The following is a 21,880-nucleotide window of genomic DNA, read 5'->3' on the forward strand; positions in this document are numbered from 1 at the left end:
TTTTTTATCGGACACAAGGAAATTTCGTTATTTATATTAAAACAAAAATTACCTGAAACTTTCAGCTCTTAATTTAAAGTACTTCCTCTCGAGCATCATAGTTTTCCCATTTAAAAAGCATTTGAATCAAATAACTTTTCTTTAAAATTAGGGGACACGGTAGTATCTCTCACCAAGTACACGTTTAAATCAAACACATGCATATGTGTGAAGTTTCATGGCGCGAGCCTACCGTGTCTCGATAATTGTTTAGAATCGTGGCTTCACCTATTTTTTAGAAGCAAAAATTCCAAATTAGACCAATGGCCATGAGACCACTTTCAGCCGCGAGCATTTGTCAGCGGATTGAAATTACATTTGCTTAATTAGATGTTTATTAAGCGTCAAAAGGCTATAGGGGTAAAAATGCTCATATTTTAGATTTTTTTTTTTTTTATATATTTCACTTCCGTGCTGCACTGCACTAAATGACAATTTTCTTATTATTCTCTGTACAGACTCTTAAGTCAAACACTAAAACTTAAGATATATGCCTGTTTGCCATATTGTGTGTAGTTTCATCCTGAGTACGTTAACACTCGTCAGTAAGGTTATGTTAACGCACTTTTGCCTTAGACTACATCTCTTACTAGTATGCGCCGGCGTAAAACAGTGTTGTGGGCTTCAGTCAGACACTATACTAGCAACGGGAAGCGGGTACCGTCCAAACTCCTTGCAACAAAATGTTAGGTGAGCTGTTGTACACCGTAAAAGTATTGAAATAACACCGAATATGCCGATTTACACTATTGCAAGATTTTGAAAATTTTAAACTCTTAGTTAGACCTTTCTATCGCCACCGTCCTTCTTATCATATTATATAAAATTACTTATATGTAATAGAAAATATTTATTTTTGAAAAATTAGCATAATTTTATGTTATTTTTATCACTTTTGCATACTTTAGTTACAAGGTCCCGATAGATATCTAGTGTTATAGACATATCCACTGAGGTGTCCGTTATTTACCAAACTAGACTTTGTTACTCGGCCATGATATAAATCATTTATTTGTGATCCAAAAATAATAAAAAAGTTTATTTTAAGACGGTTTAACCCTGCCTAAGTAATGATACATTATCATTTTAGTACAATGAGAAAAATGTTATCACTTAGTTAAAAATGAGTGCACAGCAATGACTAATACGTATTTTTGTAGGAAATTTCCCGCTCTTCAAGAAAGGTTTCATATGTTTTTTTCGTGAATCCAACTGTTTAAGAGATATTGAAGGTCAAAGTTTGATTTGTTTAAAAAAATTGGCGCTTTTGTTTGAAGTTTGATAACTCCCTAACACCTAAAAATAAAATTAAGCGCTGTAAATTTTCTTGTAGGAAATTTATTGCTCTTCAAAAAAAGTTTCTAACACTTTTCCTGTAAATCCAACTATTTACGTGATATCGGAGCTCAAAGTTGATAGATTTAAAAAATAATGTTTTTTGATTAAAATTCTATAACTCTTCAGCAAACGGATATTTACTCAGGCTTTCAATAATTTTTTGCCGGAAATTTACCGTTCTACAAAAAAGGTCTTTTTGATTTTTTTGATAAACTCAACCGTTTAAGAGATATTTAAGCTTTAAGTAGAAAGAAAAGTTTTACAAACCAGAAAATGTGTTAGAAACCTTTTTAAAGAGCAATAAATTTCCTACAAGAAATTTTATAACGCTCAATTTTATATCGAGGTGTTAGAGAGTTCTTAAATTTCAAACAAAAACGCCAATTTTTTTAAACAAATCAAACTTTGACCGTCAATAACTCTTAAACAGTTAGATTGACGAAAAAAATATAAGAGATTTTTTTGAAGAGCGGGAAATTTCCTACAAAAATATATATTAGTCATTGCTATGCACTTATTTCTGAGCAAGTAATAAAATTTTTCTCATTGTACTAAAATGAGAATGTATCATTACTTAGGCAGGGTTAAACGGCATTAGAATAAACTTATCTATTTTTTTTTTATTATTTTTGGATCACAAATAAATGATTTACATCATGGGCAAGTAAAAAAATCTAATTTGGTTAATAAAGGACACCCTATACACATACCACGTGTCTCTATACCGTAGACCAAACGGTATTTAGCTCCAATTTTCAAAAACTTTAAAAAAAAAAAAAAATTTCTAGAAAATTACATTCTCAGTCAAAATATGACTGATTGTTAGTCATAAAATTATGAAACTTTAGCCATTTTAGTTATGAGAACTAATTTAAATAATTAAATTAGGTCAGCATATACTATAGCACCCACTTTTAATCCTTTTGTATATATATATTCCGTGATCAGCTAAAAGATTTTTACTTTTCTTAGGTTTTACCTAGCTACCCGCAATGTCTAGATTTAAAAACTACCTCTTTAATGAGGGATATACAGTGTATTAGGATGGGCCCAAAAAATTGACTATTTTTTTTTTCATTTTATACTCTGAAAAATAGGTTGGTAGACATCTTAAACAAATTCTCTCCAAGTATGAGCTCTATTATATTTTACTGAAATGACAATAATTAAGTTATAAAGTAATACAAAAACTAATTCAAATTATTAGTTACATATTGTCAGTTAATATTCAAAATTCTTGAGCGTTTGAAAAATCAAACCTATGAACAAAATCAAAGTGATGAGGGGGGGGGGGGTGCTAAAGCCGTTCATCTATTGGGAAACTCAAGGGTGTAAGGGTGGGGAGCATTTACGTGCCTTTGGTAGTTACCAATCTTCATGTATAATTAGTCACCAAGAATAAAGATTACGGTGCGGACGCGCATTATACATTTAATAGAATCGTATCATTTACATGCTACCCTGCAGTAAGCTCAACAGGTTATGGGCCCAGACACCAGGATATAGCTATAAATATTCAGTACAGTTAATAAGTTTAAAGTTAAGGTTCAGTAAAGTTTAGTGAAGTTCAGTACAGGTCGGTGAAGGATAAATCCAGTGTATTCAAGAAAAATTGTCAAAGTGACGGAAAGCAGCAGCAGTTTTGGCATAGTAAAGCTTGACAACACAAACTAACAAGTATGGAAATATAAAGTAGAAAAATTGTTCAAAAGAGAAGGCACTTGGAGAGCAATTACAACACCGAAACCCACTGAAGATGTGAAAGCAATCGAAATTTGAGAAGTAAAGGATGAAAAGGCCCAAGGAACTATCTGTTTATTGTTAGAAGATTATTAAACTCTACACACTCTCAGAAAGTCCACAGCAAAAGAAATTTGGGATACGCTAGCAACATATTATCAAAAAGCTAGTGGGATAAATAAATTTTTTCTAGTGGTAAAGCTACTACAGTTAAGACTTAGTGAAAGAGAAGACTTAGAAAAACACATTTCTAACATTTAAGAGTTAACATATAACTTAATGGCTTTAGGAAGTAAAGGTATTGACGAATTTGCCCGATGGATAATAATACATAGTATGCAGCCTTCACACGCTTCTTTCGGTATTAGCTTCCAAACCTGAAGAAGAACTAACTATTGATAACGTCAAGGCCACACTCATCGGTGAATTCAAACATTGGAAAATTACTTTAGAATCACTCTACGAAAATGCAATGAGAGTGAATAATTCGAGAAACAATGACAAAAGCGCTCTCACATGTTTTTTTTACGGAAGTACGGAACATTTTAAAAAGGATTGTAAAAATTTTTTAAGGTGAAAACAAAAACAAATTTGTAAAGCAAGCGAATAAGCTCGAACTGCCATAAAAGAAGAGTATACATTGTGAGAAAGTGATAGTGATGTCAGTATATAGCAACGAGCTTACTCTGTCAGTAATCCCAAATACAAACATCAGATTAGAAAAGAATGGTTTCTAGACTCGGCAGCAAGCAGTCATATGACGAATGATTTAGCTTTCTTTGATAAGATCGACGCCACTTACACATCAAAAGTCCGAGTAGCCGATGGAAATTCATGTCATCCAGGGCATAGGGAATGGGCAAATCGAGTGTTTGACAACAGATAGCCAAAGCAATACACTACAATTAGAAAAAAGTATTGTATGTTCTACAGTTCGAGTCAGAGCTCATATCAATAGAATCACTGGATAAACAAGGATACAAGGTAAAAATAACAAATAATACGATGACTATACTCATAGACGATAAGGAATGTGCTATTGGAAATGGAATTAGCCACATGTACATTTCAAACATGAATACAATTGTATTCATGTTTGGCATGTAAGATTTGCGCACCGGGATCCTAAAACAATAAACAGATTAATAAAAGACCATCTAGCAATGGGGATAACAATAGATAATTGTCCAATAAAACAAGTGTGTGGCTCATGCGTTAAAGGACAATTATCTAGAAGACCTTTCTCCAAAAAATCAAAAACATCGAGCAAAAGGCCATTGGAAATTATACACACTAATTTGTGTGGACCGATGTCCACAACCACACCAGGAGGCCGTAAATATGTAATATTAATTGATGATTTCAGCAAATACACGCACTCTTACCTGCTCACACACAAATCTGAGGTAGAATTGATCTTAAAACAATTCGTCAAATATTGTAAAACTCAGTTTGCGAAAAGGCTAGAGATTTTCAGATTAAATAGAGGTGGAGAGTACATTGGACATACTCTAAAAGATTATTTAAGAGATAAAGGTATTGTTTTTCAACACACTATGCCTTATACTCCAGGGCAAAATAGTCTACCGAAAGGAAAAACAGATATCTAATGGAAGCAGTAAGGACCACGTTAATCGACGCAAAGTTGCCTAATGCGTATTGGGGAAAAGCGGTGAAGACTGCAACATATCTCCAAAACAGGTTACTGACGAGAACAAGATCAAAAACTCCGTATGAACTCTGGTTCAACGAAATACCGGACGTCAGTCATCTCAGAACTTTCAGTTGCCGAGCTTATGTTCATATTCCAATTGAGGAGGAAACTAAATTCAAAAGCCAGAGAATGCATATTCCTTGGGTACCCACAAGGATCAAAAGGGTACAGACTGCTGGAAAATTCATCTGGAAAAATCCTTAAAAGCAGGGATATAACTTTTTTGGAAGAGAAACCACTCATTACTCAGAATAAAAACTTTGTCGATGCTCTCAAGCCGGGACAACACACCATTTATATCCCATGTCAAACTACTGATGATAAGTTTCTAAAGCAGAAGGCAGATAAGTCTTTATCTCAATCAGTTACTTTAAAGGAAGTCCCAAGCATCAACAATTCGCAGCAACCTGCAATAGATAAATACGTATATGATAAAGAAAATGACAACGACGAAGCTGAACTGAAGACATACCAGGAGGCAATCAATGACCCTCACAGTGAAGAATGGTTAAATGCTATCAAAGAACTCGAGTCACTCCAGACCAACAACACATGGCACTTGAAACCAGTGCCTAAGAACAAAAAAGTGATTGGGTATAAGTGGGTGTTTGAAGTAAAAACTGCCCCAGATGGAAAAACTAAACGTTTCAAGGCAAGACTAGCCGCGCAGGGTTTTTCCCAAAAATTTGGCTCCGACTATGATGAGGTGTTTGCACCGGTAGTGAGAATAACAACAATCAGGGCATTTCTCTGTACTGCAGGAAAAAGAAATTATTTTGTAGGACATGTGGACGTAAAAACGGCCTTTCTACACGGTGAGATCAAGCAGGTAATAATATGGCCCAACCACCTGAGTGTGAAGACAAATATCATCCGGACTGGGGATGTAGATTAAATAAAGGCCTATACGGACTCAAACAAGCAGAGAAAGAATAGTATGAAAAACTAAACCAAATGCTTACAGAATTGGGCTTTGAACGAAGTGAGGATGATCCATATTTGTACATACATGGCAATAATACAATTAGCTGGATCTTGATTCACGTTGATGATGTCCTAATTATGTGTATATCTCTGGAAAGAATAATGCAGATAATAAATGCACTAAACAAGAAATTTAACATAGTTGACCTAGAAGACGTGAAGTATTACTTGGGAATAAACATAAGAAGAAACCAGCAAGGAGACTTTACCATCAATCAGTCGAACTACATTCAGAAAGTACTCCGAAGAACTAGATTGGACCAGGCAAAACCGTCAACATTCCCAATGGACCCCGGATACGAAAAGCTCAGTGTGGACTCACAGGAAATAAAAAGTGACCACTATACTAGGCTTATTGGAGCTCTGCTCCTCATCTCAGTTCATTCACGCCCTGATATATCCGCGCTAATCGCACTGCTTGCACAGCACATTAAACAAACTAAGCAGGTCGACTGGATTGAAGTGCAGAGAGTTTGCAGGTACTTAAAAGGGACAATTGATTATGAGCTTAAACTCAGTCACCATGGAGATCCAGAACGCAGACTACTAGCCTACGCTGATGCAAACTGGTCCGAAGACAGGGATACAAGGAAATCAAATAGTGGTTTTGTTATTAAACTGTTCGGAGGTACTATAGCGTAGTCATGCAAGAAGCAGGACTGTGTAGCAACGTCGTCAACCGAAGCTGAGATTATTGCCCTATCAGTGACGTCAAAACAATGTGTTGGCATGAGAAGCATATTAGAATTTATGGAGGAACCACAAAATGAACCTACCACCATATATGAGGACAACCAAAGTTGTATTAACAACATCTCGACTGTGGGAAAAAGCACGACGACAAAGCACATTGGTTCCAAGTATCTACATACAAAAGAATTAATAAATAAAGGGGTAGTAAAGGTAATTTACCGTCCAACTACCGAAATTTTAGCAGACATCCTCACAAAGCCATTGGGACCTTAGAAGATCTTCTGCTTTCATAAGGTTAATATCCTTACAGTCATATTGAAGTTGTTTCAGTTGTGTTCTTAATCTTTGTTCCGTTTAAACAATATTTATAATCAATTTAGTTATTATAATCATTTCATTTGTTCGTTGTCAATAATAAATACTAGCGACATTCCTAAAAAAAATTACTCAAGTCGTAATGGAAAAAATATCTCAGATAGTACTCACAGCTATCTTACATAGAAATCTCTACTACGATGCAGAGAAACCGGCAAGATGTAAACATAGACGTAGGCACTACCTGCAGATAGATGTGCGTAATATTTTTAAAGTAACCTTCGCTATCTGACAAACGATTGGCTTCTATGTATATAGAGCTGGGTAACATATAGAAGTGTAATACGTAAGATAATAGGGAGTAACATCTGACATGGCGCTGAGAACAATGTAGGAAGTAGCCAGTACTACGTAGATAGAACCCACTACCATTTCAATTTTTAACTTCCTTCTAAGAGAATTAAAAATTTTCAAAAATTTGAGAAGTTATTGGTTTCGGTCCTATTTTCGAAAACCGAATTTCTATCAGATCTTGAGGTTTTGAGGTTCTAGGAAGCTATTCTGACTAATTTTCAGCGCTAGCCTATTTAGTAGAGAAAGAGTAGGAAAAATGATAAAAGGGGGCACATGCATGCACTACCTCGATTGTACCGTTATTTACACAGCCTTACTAAGAACTGTGATTGGTTTTATCCCCAAACAGCTCACACCAAAACTCCTCGAGACTCCAAATCGAACAAGGGTTCATATCTCATTTATTTGTAAATATGCGTAAAATTCCTTACGATCTAATAATCCAGTCAAGATAAAGATTATTGCTAGTCATAATTTCTGGCCGACTATTTTTTTCACAGAATGATTCTAAATATGCTATAAGTATGACAACCGAAAAAATCCCAAAAAAAAAGTGCGTCGTTAATATGTTTTTTTAATAACAAAATGGTCGAAATTCCGGTTTTACGCAAATATTTAACAAACAAAAATATAGCACATGGATAAAAAAAACCTTAATAAAATTTAAAGAAAAAAAAGTAATGAATATAATGAGCCTATATTTAAGTTCGTACGAGCTGTATTTTGTAAATTATTCAACTGTTAATTAATTTTCTCGTCAATTCATTATTTTTTATAAATCAAGTGTTTCGACGCGAACCTGGCCGAAGCATGACGAGGCATGACGAAGTTGTGCGCGCGCTCGTTCGGGAAATTCAAAATTTGAAAAATTACTTTCTTTTCTAGCTGAAAGATATTTATATTTTATTTAACGAAAAAATTAAATGGTAATTTAATTTTTATACCTATAAAAAATAATTAAATGGATCAATTCTTACTTTAAATGTTTTTTTAAAATATTACAAATTAATTAAATGTTCGTTTCCGTAATTTTTTTTATTTTTTATAAAAATCGATTGTAATATTATTTTTATTCAACGCATGCCTGATTATCGCGACTTATCATATCTGCAAATCTAACCCTACATGACCGTTTACCGATCGGTGGTTATTAATTCGTCAAAAAGCAAACGGCGTCCCATGTTCCTTAACAGCGAGTGTTTATGGGGTCATAAACAACCGCATTTGAATCCATAAATACATTTTTTAAAAGTCATTATCGACCGTTCTCAAAAACAAACTCTACTATTATCACGAAAACAAATAATCTCGATACTAAATATATTCAGAATGAGCAGTACAATCAATCTAACAATTTTGATGTCAGTGTGTCTACGTATAAATACGTTGGTTATTTTTTATTAATTAAAATAACGACATGAATAAGTGTACAGAAATAGGTGGTATAGAATAAGGGATAAGTGTAGGGCACGATAAAGTGCCACACGATAGGCTATTCCGAACACAGGTTTTTTTCTGTATCTTTAGACACTACGTTAAAATAAATAAGAAATGAGCGGTGAGAGAAATCAAGAACTAGTATTATATAAATCCCTACCTGATTTAGGGTTTACTTTGCTGATATAATAATTCGCAAAAATCAGACAATTGTTGAATAAAGAATAGTGCATAACACGTGGGTTAAGTCTTTATGCGTCAAACACAATGTTCTTAGCACTCGTCTCCGGTGCACACTAAGCACTCGCTGGCGCTCGAGCGTGTGCACCTACGACTCCGTGTTACAAACATTGTGCTTCCCGGATAAAGACTCATCTAACCCACTCGCTATGCAATGTACTATAATATCTTAAAATTGTAAATAAAAGTTAACTTATAATTAAATACACTGATCACAAAAGTTAAAGAGCATAAAAAAAATTCCAAATTTTTGATTGATTTGCAAGACAAGGAAGTAAACAAACGAATTAAATAAATTGTTCATTACTAAATATCATAATTTTTTAAATTATTCTTTATTTTTTATCAAAAAATGATTTTTCATTATGAGCAATATTTTAATTATTTCAATAGATTTATTCAATTTCTACATATATATAAAAATTTAAATCTGATTAAACTCCTGATTAAAAGAAATGATTCAAAACAATTCAAAACGATTAAATTTGACTACTATATAGATATACATTCGTCATTGAGTGAATCGTTTTGTTTAATCAGGGAAGTAACTTGAGTTATTGAGTTTGTTATAACCCTACTTACTAAGTATAAAATAAATAAAACATCGTAAATGTTGCTAGATAACATTGTAGTCATGCCCATTTACATAGTTCTCTCGTCAATGAAGAATGGTAATCATTCCTATGCTAGTATAGCCAACGTTACCATGTAAAAATGGAGAGGGTTATTCTGTCCCGTGACTCTACACGCTAAAAAATCTTCGTTACTATGTAACATAGTAATGGTTACTATTCTACATAGGAATTATAACTATTCTTTTCTCTCGGTGTGAGTTTACCCTTCGATTACAAGTAGTAAAACAATTGATTAATGAATACTGTTTATTTGAAAAAATACTGGAAAAAAGATATATACAATGTAGTGACCGTACGAAACTGACAAAGTAACATTAAAAACTCACCGTTGTGTTCAAGTGGTTAATATTAGAAATGTGGTGGCCATTAATTCTATTTTCACTAACAAGATGTTTAGTTATATTGTTGTTAATAAAACTTGAAGCATGATTTTTATTTGAACTACGATGTTTAATGAAATTAGATTTATTGCTTTGTTTATTTTGTTTGTGAAGAATCATTGCCGCAAACATTTTGTCCGTTTATTAAACTTATTAAATTTTATTAACAAAAAAAAAAAAAAAAAAAAATAAAATAAAATAAAATAAAAATCAGTAAAAACACATATTTTCTTAGATATAAAATATAAGTTTTCTGCAAATAAGAATTGAAATTTAAAAATTAATACTCTATTAAAATTGTTGGAATATGAGGTAATATTTTTCCCTGAAAAATCGCATTCAAATATCGAGAAGTGAAAAATATCAAAACAAAGTAACTGGTGGCTAAGCACTATTCACTCCGGCATTCATGTGTTTAATAACGTTTTTCTCATAATAATAAAAAATCATTTTTAATCGATATTGCTTTTTTGCTTCTCTTATTTTATTTTTATTACGCGTGATTACGATTGAATTTGTTCAACAGTCGCTTTTTTCTCATCTAAATATAGTCTCCTGTGCGGCTAGCCATTGAGATCGATAGTCTACTTATAAACTCGCACGAACAGAGTGAGATTTCAAACCAAGACTCGACAATGAATAAAAGAGAACAAGCCAAACAAAACGTAATGAGAATAAGTCAACGACCCAATAAAAAAAAAAAAAAATTATCGAAATCAATACAAAAGATTTAGATTTATGCTGATGAAATCGCTAGCTTCACTCATAATTAAAATTTCATAATATCACTCTGTAAATCTAGGTGTTTTAAATCTTATTTAAAACATAGTTGCTACTTTTAAGAATTTGAGAAGTGACTGTTATATTGATAGGTAAGAAATAAATCACTTGGATACGAGTGATGTTATCTTAGAATTATCAATAGATTAAACGAATAATGGTAGAGAAATTATATCGTTAGTAGACCACTCAAAGAAAAGAAGAGTCATTATCGAAAAAAAGAACAAGTCACCTTGTTTCAAAACATTTCACTCATGCAACTAGTAAAATTTATTTCAATCTCAAGAATAAGGAACTTGAATCCGTCAAAGTGTCGCGCATCAACTGAAATCACATGAACCAGCATCCCTTGAATTAAACACAACTTTTTCCGAGACTTTCCCTACTCTCTCATTTTTTTTCATACGTTGGTAAAACCAAGCGTCGGCGCATGAAGTCTTTCTATACCACGAGCTTCGTGTGAAATACCCTCCAGCGATGGATGTCTGTAGACAGTTGTAATTTGCACAACTTATTTTTTTAACTTTTGCAATTTAATCTATATTATAACCATGAACTTTTTTTGATCGAAATAAAAATAATAAATAGACTTAATTACTATGGCATATGAATAAAGGTTTTAAAGATTTTTATATCATTCATGAATTCTCAACTAATGAAAACCCACAAATCTATACATTATGCAGAGAAATGAATAACGTGAAATGAGCCAGCAAAAAAAAAAATGCCGATAGCGTAATGTTCTTTTCATAACATCTGCTCTGAAACTTCAATTTCCAATGCTTTTTAAGTCGACCGAAACAAGTTAATTTCAGGTTAATGCCATGACAAATTTGGACGTATGCTCAAATCGCAAATTCAATGAATTTGCAATTTCCCAGCATCTAGCTACATTCCTAAGAGTGAAAGTAATTTTGATTTCAGGTCACTAAAACAATTTGTCTAGCAGATTTTAATTACGGTAAATTACCGTAGAGTATGGCATTTTAGGTAAAATATCGCATGTTACGGAAAATTTGCGGTACAATTACAGCAATTCGTGATAAAATTTTTTATACTTAAAAGTTTAAATTTCAATAGAAGCGTGGTTCAAAAAATTTTTTTGATATTCTTTACTGAAAAAATGTCTAAAAATGAACATTGTATGTCTCTTTGAAAATTTTATTTAAACCACTTTTCACGAAGTTACAGACGTTTGAAAGAAAAATCTCCACATTCTTCTAAATTCGATGTTTCAAAAACAGTCAGAGGAAAAAATTTGAAAAAAATCATGCATATCTAATGTCTGTAGAATCTTGGTCCAAGACTGGAAAGCCAACGCTCGTCAATTGAATGTTGGCGTAATCTTGCCCCAAGACTGGCAAACCAAGGCTTTTCAATTAAATGTCTGTTGAACCTTGTCCCAAGACTAGCAAACCAAGGCATGTTACTTGAATAGTGGCTAGATCTTGGCACAAGACTGACGAACCGAGACTCGTCACTTGAATGTTGATCGGATCTCGGACCAACCTTTGGAGGCCAAGCCTGGGTAGCCCAGTATTGTACCAAGACCGGCCCTGTTGTCAATATTTTTTTTCCTACACGGGAGTGATACATAGGGCAAAGACCTTGAATTTTATGTCTTGATGCGACGACCTTTCTTTCGAAACTCGAATTACTGTTTTTTACGATATAAGCTATTTCTCTCGATCGATTAAAATAAAACTTGTCCAAAATTAAAAATGATTGCATTTTTTCATAATTTTAGCCATTATTTGGACAAATGATTTAAATCCGCTAGTTCGATGGAAAAAAATACGAGTATATTTGAAAAAATTATGAGTACACAACTGGATGGATATGTCTAAACGAAAGTAGGTGGATACGAAATTTTTTTAAATCTGCAAACAAAAACGTTTACAAGTTAGCAGCACTCTCTTTAAGAGCATTTTGCTCACACGAGAGTTTTTAAATGATAGAACATCACTTCAGTGCAAGTAAAATATTAAAAACCACGCGTGTTGAAGGGATAATCACTTTAAATTTTTGAATATATGAGAGAACTGATTTGCTTTATCTTCAGAAACATAAAATTCCCTAACCCGTATATGACCTTTTCTTCTACTAGATTATCGTACTGACAATCCAATCAGACTCTAATCTGTTTAACTCTCTTTTTTATTCTATATAAATCTAGAGTCAGTTTTCTTTTTCATATGTATGGGTAATACAATAGAAGAAAGTATTTAAATACTATTGTATAGAAAGCATTAAGTGTGGTCTACTGTCACTTTACAATTTTCATCGTACACTCACTTTAGACTCTCTTCACAATTCTATTATATAGACTGAAATAGTATAGAAAATATACTATTTAAAATGTAGATCTTCAACCAAGTAAGTTTGATACAATTTTGAGGCCTATCGACTTTGACATTTGTAAAAAAAAAAAAAAGAAATTTTTTTTAGTTTATTCAATTGTTCTCATTAACATTAGATCGCTCTATATAGAACTCTCATGAAAAAAGCTATTGAAATTAGATAAAATTAGATAAAACCCGCGACTGATATTTTTACTAGGTTATCAGATAAACATTATATTGTTTTGGTAGACATTCAGGAAAAACTTGATTTATGTACATACATAGTGGTTGGGCTTTCTGGAAGATAGAACTTGCATTGTGCCTCTTGCAATGATTGGTTTAAGGAGGTTCAATACCGATTATCTTTCTAGCTGATCTCATGGATTTTCTATTTTATTTTTGCAAGATTACAACTCCTACACATCAAAATTTCATAAATAGAATATGTTATGAATTGACTTACTTTTAGGAATTAATACAATATATTTTCATTATAATTGCATTAAATCATAAAATATTTATATTTATATTAATATTTATAGCCGAAGGCGAGGGTACCAACACACGAGCGTCTTAGACTCGATTGTACTAGATAAATACATTAGTTTTTTTGACAGATATTTGAAATTTACTACATTTAGTGCCTATAAATGGCAGGTTATAAATCCGCATTGATTTATTTGGTAAGATTGTTTTGAGTAAGGTAAATGCCCCAATACCGGAACGACGAAGGGTATATGAATGATTTTTATCGTTTTAAAAATATCCAAATAAATTATAAACCAAAATAATTTATTACATCATATGGAATAGACATTTACCAATCCGAAAATAATCAAATTAGTTCATTTTTCTTAAATTTAATATAAAAAAAAATTTTTTTTCTATGACACCCAAAAGACCCAATACCGGAACGCTGAAATAGCCTTGTCCCAATACGGGAATTCGGTTGTCCTAATACCGGAACAGTAAATAAAATAAGTTATTTTTTGCATTTATTCATGGTAAAAATATTAATGATTATTAAATAATATTAATGTAAAACGAGTATGAATGTAGCAGACATCAGAGAACTTTAAAATTATAAATAAATAAGATAAATAATTAAAAAAATAATATTTACAAAAAAAGCACTATTAATTTCAAAATTTTTTGAATTTGCATTTTTTTAAATTTTATATTATTAATTATTTACTTGATTTATTAATAATTTTAAATTTGTCTGATGTCTGCTATATCACACCCATATAGTAAAATGTATTTAAAATTTAAAAATGATTGAATATTCAATGGAAATAAATATTTTGAACTAAAGAATAGAAACAAAATAAATCATTTGAGGTAATACTAGAAAAATAATAAAAAAAAAAAAATTAAAAACAAAAATTTATTTTTTATGATTTAAATTAGAGTTCATCTATACTTAATCTATTTTTTATAACAATCATACATACTGCATTAAATATTAGGGCTCCAGTAATAATTAATATTGTACTTGATTTAGCCAGTCAATAAAACTCACCGTTAATATCTATCGATAAAATTAATATGATTGGCGGTTCCGGTACTGGGCACGGGTTCATTTTGGTGTACCAATAGACGAACAGTCAAATTAATATAATAATACTATTTTTTTCATATTTTTAATATGTTTTCTTGAATTTTATGTCATTCAAGATGCGTATACAAAAAAAAGATTATTGAAAAGTAATTCTATGCATTTTCTATAAGCTGAAGACCATTGACTGATTTCTTGGCAAAACCATTAAGAGACATGAAAAAGTCATGAATCCGAGACTAATGCTTTAATTAACATTTTTTTTTTTCAAATTTTAAATATTTTCTAAAATCTATTTTATATCTTTTTTTTTAACTGAAAGATTAAGGTTTCAAATAAAGAAAGTTTTATTTAGTTTCATCGCGTACGAGTTGAAATATAATATAATGATTATCAAATCGTTCCGGTATTGGGTCTTGTTCCGGTATTGGGACATTTACCTCACTCTGAATCATTCTGTGAAAAAGTTAGTCGGCCAAGAATTTTCAACCACATGAATCCTTATCGATAAACTTATATATGGATCATTCCACGCCATATCGGACAGTTTCAAAAATTGTTTTTTCCGATTTTCTTCATTTTTTGGTATTTTCTAGTACCCCTCATACGAGGCTTCCTGGTAAATTTTGAAATTTTTTGATTAATGGATCAAAAAATATCGAATTTAAAAAAAACACTCTTTTTAAGGTCTTTTGATCATAACTTTCGTAATAATGGTCAAAATTCAATGGTTTTTTCATAAATTATCATTTTTAGATCGCCTTTACAGAAAAAAATACAAAACAAATATTCGAAGTGTTTTAAATCGAAATTTTTGAATTTTAAGTTTTCAATCGTGTTTTTAAAACTGTGTGTATCCTTCAACTCAAAAATTTCATATAATTATTCGAAAAAGCAACCAAACTGTATTACAAACGTTTTTACTTATTTCCGTGTTGTTTAAATAATTTTACATTAACGATTGTTCTATGAACTGAAGTACTCCTTAGTTAATATAGCTCCGTCTTAAATCCCTTAGTCTAGTCAACAAGTTCAAAAACGTGTTAAATAGACATAAAGCACCTAAAAATATGTATGATAGCTCATTGGATGCGGAATGATGTCTAGAAAAATGTTTTTTAAGGGCTTATTAGCACATGAAAAATTGCGATTGTTATAAACAAAATAAGATTAAAAAAAAAAAGGAATTTGGTTTTTCCTTAATAATTTCTAAAATAATGATATTTAAGGAATTTTGAAAAAAGATCCTGAAAGAGGAGGAAATTTCCAATAAAAAAGTACCAACTCCCGGAATTCTATCTCTATTATTTATAATTTTTTTTTAACGCTGAAAATAGGACTCCATGAGGTCGTTACGGCATAGGCGCGCCGTCTAAAAAGCCGGTATATCACCTAAAATAATTTTTTTATCGTATTAAATAACAATTTAAAAATTTGAATAAATTATGGTGTAATCTAAATACTTGAACGAAAAAAACCTCGGTGAAAAAAAAATTTTATATTGATTTTTCAAAAATTTACACCATTGTTAATTAACTAATTTTTTTCCAATCTCTGTTTTTATAAATTACGGTATAAAAGTTTAAATAATTCATCTACAAATTTTTCCCTTCGTGGAGCTCTTATCATTTAGGTACATAATAAAGTAATGCAAAAAAAAATTTTTTAATGTTTATTATGATAAAAAAAAACCATAAAAAGAGCGGTTTTTTTGAAAATTCGATATTTTTTGAACCATTAATCAAAAAAATCTCAAAATTTACCAGGATACCTCTTCTAAGGGGTACTAAAAAATACTAAAAAATTAAAAAAATCGAAAAAACCAATTTTTAAAACTGTCCGATTTGGCGTGGACCCATATATTAGAGTGGGCCGAAAATCCGCTTTATAAAACCCAAATTATTCATAGCGAAAATATCGTTTATGAGGCTTAAAAAAATTGTGTGCGAAAGGCAAAAATTTTAGGCAGATATCTTAGGATCGCCAAATGGAGTGAAAGTTCAAAGTCAGAAAAAAATTCATTCAGGTACTTATTATGATAGGAAATTTGATTCTCTACAAAAAAAAGGTTCTCTGACAAAATTATGAGAAATTGATAGTTTTTGAGATAATGACGATTTTATATCAAAATTTCACTTCTTTTGCGATCTCCATACTTTGTAACGATGAATTATAGGAATGTAAGTATGTTTCTTATTGAAAATTTGATTCTCTATAAAAAAGATCCTCTGGAAAAATTATGTCAAATTGAAATTTTCGGAGATAATGACGATTTTATGTCAAAAGTTCACGTTTTTTGCTATATCCATACATTTACCGATGAGTTATAGTAGTTTCAGTATGTTTCTTAGTGGAAATTTTATTCTTGACAAAAAAAGTACTCTGAAGAAATAATGTCAAATCGAAATTTTTCGAAATAATGGCCATTATATTAAAGATACTAATGTTTTTTAATATTTTATTATTTTTTTATAGTGAATATTAGTGATTATTTGTGGATATATTTGAAAGATCATATAATTTTCCATGAACAAGGTCTCAAGAAGAAATTAACTCTAATTTTTTGTTTCAGAGATAACATCAATTTTATTGAACATTTTAGGATATCTTACATTATTTATATTCTCCATAGAAAAATAATAATTTAATGGAAAATATAAATATTATTTAAATAAAAGTCTGACCGAACCCAGTTTTTTTATTTTTAGGCGAGAGTAGAGCATACCTACGCTCACGCTTGAGGCATGCAAAAGTAAGATATACGAAATTGTTCAATAAAATTGATATTATCTCTGAAGCAAAAAATTAGACTTAATTTCTTCTTGAGACTTTTTTCATGGAAAATTATATGATCTTTAAAATATATCAACAAATAATCACTATACTCACTATCGCTTTTTCCGACTTTGAACTTTCACTGCATTTGGCGAGCCTAAGATATTTGCCTAAAATTTTTGCCTTTCGCCCACATTTTTAACTTCCCGCTAAGAAAATTGCAAATTTTCAAAAATTCAGGAAGTTATTGGTTTCGGTCCGATTTTCGAAAATCGAATTTCTAAGAGATCTTGACGTTTTGAGGTTCTAGGAAGCAATTCTGAATAATTTCACGATGATGTCCGAGTGTATGTATGCATGCATGTACGTATGTACGTATGTAAATATCTATAACTTTTGAACGGATGAACCGATTTTGATCAACGAGGTGCCATTCGACGCGGCTTGCGAATATCTTGAAGCTGAAAAAAATAAACTTGATCGGTAGGGCTCGTTCAGAGATATTCCAAAAATAAACTTTTTTCAAAAATGTTTTTTTTTGGATAACTTTTTATGTTCTTGATGGATTGATTCCAAAATCAACTGGGCTCTGAAGCTTCATAAGCCGCATCGAATGCCACCTCAAACATCAAAATCGGTTAATTCTTTTAAGAGAAACCGTTGTCGAAAGAATTTAAAAAAAAAATTTTTTATAGTATTTTGAAAATTGCTCAAAAATGAATTGATGAATCAATTAAAAAATCTGATCAGTTGTAGAACTCAATAAAACGCGTCGATAGCCACCTTAAACGTCTCAACCGGTTTATTCGTTCGAGAGATATCATTCGAGAAAAAATGGTAAAAAACTTTTTCTTTCGAAAATAAAGGCATACAAAAGTATTTTCGAGCTCGAAAATGTATTTACAACAATTTTTCGAGCTTAAGGAGCTCAAAATAGGCGGGAAGTTTTAAGGCTGGCCCGCAGGGTCAACCGACAGACTGATTTTTTTTAAACCTTATAAACGATATTTTCGCTATTAATAATTTGAATTTCAAAAAAGCGGATTTTTGGCCCACCCTACGATATATACCTTACAAAAAAAAATTTAAGTTAAGATAAAGAAAAATTCAAAACAATTTTATTTCTTGTTTTTTTCTTCCAAATTTTTGACAAAAAAAACATTTCCTGCTGGAATAATTTTTATATGATTTGAGGAAAAGTGCTCAGAGGCTAGAAAAAAACCACATCAATTGAGTACAGATTTCATAAAGCATCTCGGATACTAGTTTGAATCTTTTTCACCATATTCGGAAAGAACAAGATGGTACATGGAGAAAAAAATTAAGTAAATTTTACTAAAAAATATGAGAATAATTCCTAAATTTGAATGATAATCTTGAAACGCTTATGATTTATATGAAAAATTCATAAACAGATAAGCATATTTTACAAGTCATTTAGTAATTTCTCATATACTGGTTATGGAAAATCTCCTATATTGCATATTAATTTTTAGTTATATTGAGTAAATTTTACTATCCCTGTTTAGTAAATTTTACTATCCCGTTTAGTAAATTTTACTATACTAGAATGGAAAAAAATAAAATAAAATTTTTATTAGCTTTTGGCTTTTTATTATTATTGCTATCATTTTGATTATTATTGTTATTTATGTCATCTGTATTGGTGATGGTGTCGATTTTCGTTTGTTAAAAAATCACTTGTTTCAACCGAGATTCGAACCCTGATCTCCCGCGCGCGAGTCTTCTTATGTCTGACAGCCCAATGTTTCCTTTGAACAAAAGTTTTAGAACTTATAACACATATTTGTATATGCTATCCCCATCAACTTTTAATTTTATCTACACATAGTAGAATATACTAAACAGATAGTGAAAAAATATAATCGTGTTAGCAAAAAATACATTGCGTATAGTAATTTTTAATATTTTGTATCGTAACAAATCCTATATTGTATTAGAAAATTAACTTTCTTAAATTTGTATTTATTAATAATACTTATAGTAAAATTTACTATACAAAGAGTAAAAAATATAATCGTCTTAGCAAAAACATTACGCATAGTAATCTTTTATATCTTATTATGTAATTATTACTGACTAGTAAGTTTTACTAAACGTTTAGTAATAATTACAATACAGAATGTATTTTTTCATATCTGTTAGTAAATTTTACTATAGTATTGTAATTTTTACTATACTTTTGTCTCCGTGTACTGGTTATCATCCCATATTATACTCAATTGCATCCGACGTAAAAAAAAATTTCAGATAGTACCCAGTATAATCTAGATTATACTAAGTTACATCTACATTATACTTAGTTTCATCCCAGCTGTTACTCAGTAACTTCTCAGATTATACAGCGCTAAATTATACTGGTTGCCATCCTAAATGGTAACCACATACATCTGTATTATACTCAGTACCTTCTCATATTATACTCAATGCGATCTGAGATTTAACTCATATACATCTAAGCCATTTTTTTGTAGCGCATGCGTATCTAGTATACTAAACGCGCAATAAATGAATAAGAAATCTTTGCATTGTAATATTCTTCAAAAATTTAGGAAGTAATTGCAATAAATATTTTTTCATTTCATACCGAAATAACTATGATTTCATTGAATTTAATACTACCGTACAATGAATGACCGATTGATGCTTCTTTTCTCATAAAAACGATTCAAAGTGATTGAATAAATAACGGGTAAAAAGTTCGTTACATAAATATTTTTAGTAAAAAAAATGCTAACAGTACATAAAATAGACTTTTTTAAACATAATACACTTTTTATAAGGTCCAAAAATTATTTTTTAATATGTAGTTTCATTGATCAACTATACCTCCTAATTTTTGAATTTTGAAAATTTTATAATTTATTAATTTTCGTTTTTCGATAAATTAAAAAATGTCCCTATTTTTATAAGTAACACTTGTTTTGTCGATTTGATCAATTTTTGTTTACCAAAATCATGGTTAAATGGATTTCACCTTGAAAACTGTTCAAGTACTGGATACTTCATCTTATGTAAGATAGCTAATAAAATATAGAACATTCGTGCTCACCAATTAAACAAGTATTTTGATGGCAAATTTCTGTATCTGCTTCATTGATACTAATTGATACTAATTTATTTAAATTACATTCGAAGTATCGAAGTACTTGTATATATTTGAATTCAGTAAATTTGTTTCATTAACATTATCTTTCAAGTATCTTAAATATAAAGAATTTTTTGATGTTTTTCAAGTTTCAAGATAATTAAGATAACAACAATCGCTCGTTTCATTCTTTGAAATGTAAATGAAACAATGATACTCAATATATGTCCCCACTGTAAACTAATGTAAAGAAAGTCATATTATATGGTCATTGAACTAATTATATGGACTAATGAAAAAATTGTATCTAATATTATATTATCAATTAAAATAAACATATTTAAATAAAAACTTATATGTTACTTATGCAATTCAATAAGTTGGAACAGATCCTGTTTCGTTAAAGAAAAAATGTTGACAATTTGCCAGTTTTACTTGTCGAAGAAAATGAGAATGGGACATATTTCTGAACTTTAGTAAAAAAAATAATATATTTACCTCGTTGAAGGCCATCTTCTTCGTTATAATTCTGCGTGGCTCTCGGGTGGTGCTTCCGGCACCTCCTTGTCCCACTTTAAAGTTTGTGTATGGCAAAGATGTATAATCTTTCCGATGTTTTTGTTAATGTTATTGTAGGTGATGTAATCTTTAATGTTGAACACTTCAATATTGATTGTTCTAAAATCGTTGTTGTGGTCGTTGTTATATTGTTTGCCGTCTACACTGACGGCATCAACGTTTCTGCTACTTCCTGGTGATTTGACTTTTGCGTGGTCGTCCTCCACCCTCACGTCGTATGAAACGACGCATCGAGGATACAACAGGAACAAAGTACACTCGCAGTAATTCAACAAACACGAGACAGCTGCAAATAAGTCTAATATTGTTCCTATTGCTTCGTTTGACGTGTAGGAGCCCTTAGCGACACACATACGTTACGAGATCAAGTCAGAGAGCACCTTGACCCCCCGACAGGCCAACACCACTTTACTGTTTTTTCTTCAAAAACACGTCGCCATCGACTTGATACGTGTTTTTGTCTATCATAAACCTCTAATGTTATTTAATTATTTTTTTCTTTGTGATTTACAAAATCATTGTTTACTATTTATTTTTTAAATTATTGCCTCACATGAAATTTTTTATTTTTAAAAGAATGATTTTGATATCTACCTTGTCTTAATCAACATCAATAAAACTTGTCACTAACGTACGATTATAAAGCAGTTTAACATTAGATAAGTTTAAAATTGTAGGTTATCTCTGATCAAGTTAGTTAAATTTGATTAAATTCAATAAGTGAATTTTTTAACACCAAGTCGTTAAAAAGATTATTTATTTTTTATGCATATTTTACCGTTGAATAAATGACCACAAATAGAATAGCGACATTATGATTTTATAGTAAAGTGCATGCATGATCCTTACTGTGCGCGCGCATTAAGCA

The 21,880-nt window shown here is 30.9% G+C and overlaps 1 protein-coding gene across 1 annotated transcript in view; it reads right to left on the reverse strand.

The window, feature by feature from the left end:
• LOC103578702 (serine/threonine-protein kinase 26) overlaps nt 1–21,880 on the reverse strand; it is a 34,805-nt gene extending 12,925 nt beyond the window's left edge. Inside the window, exon 1 of the mRNA XM_014444487.2 lies at nt 20,932–21,880. Within this exon, the coding sequence (XP_014299973.1) occupies nt 20,932–20,946 (15 nt within the window). The 5' untranslated portion in view covers nt 20,947–21,880. The remainder of the gene's footprint in view (nt 1–20,931) is intronic.

This window comes from Microplitis demolitor, chromosome 4, assembly GCF_026212275.2.
Source record: "Microplitis demolitor isolate Queensland-Clemson2020A chromosome 4, iyMicDemo2.1a, whole genome shotgun sequence".
Taxonomy (NCBI): domain Eukaryota; kingdom Metazoa; phylum Arthropoda; class Insecta; order Hymenoptera; family Braconidae; genus Microplitis; species Microplitis demolitor.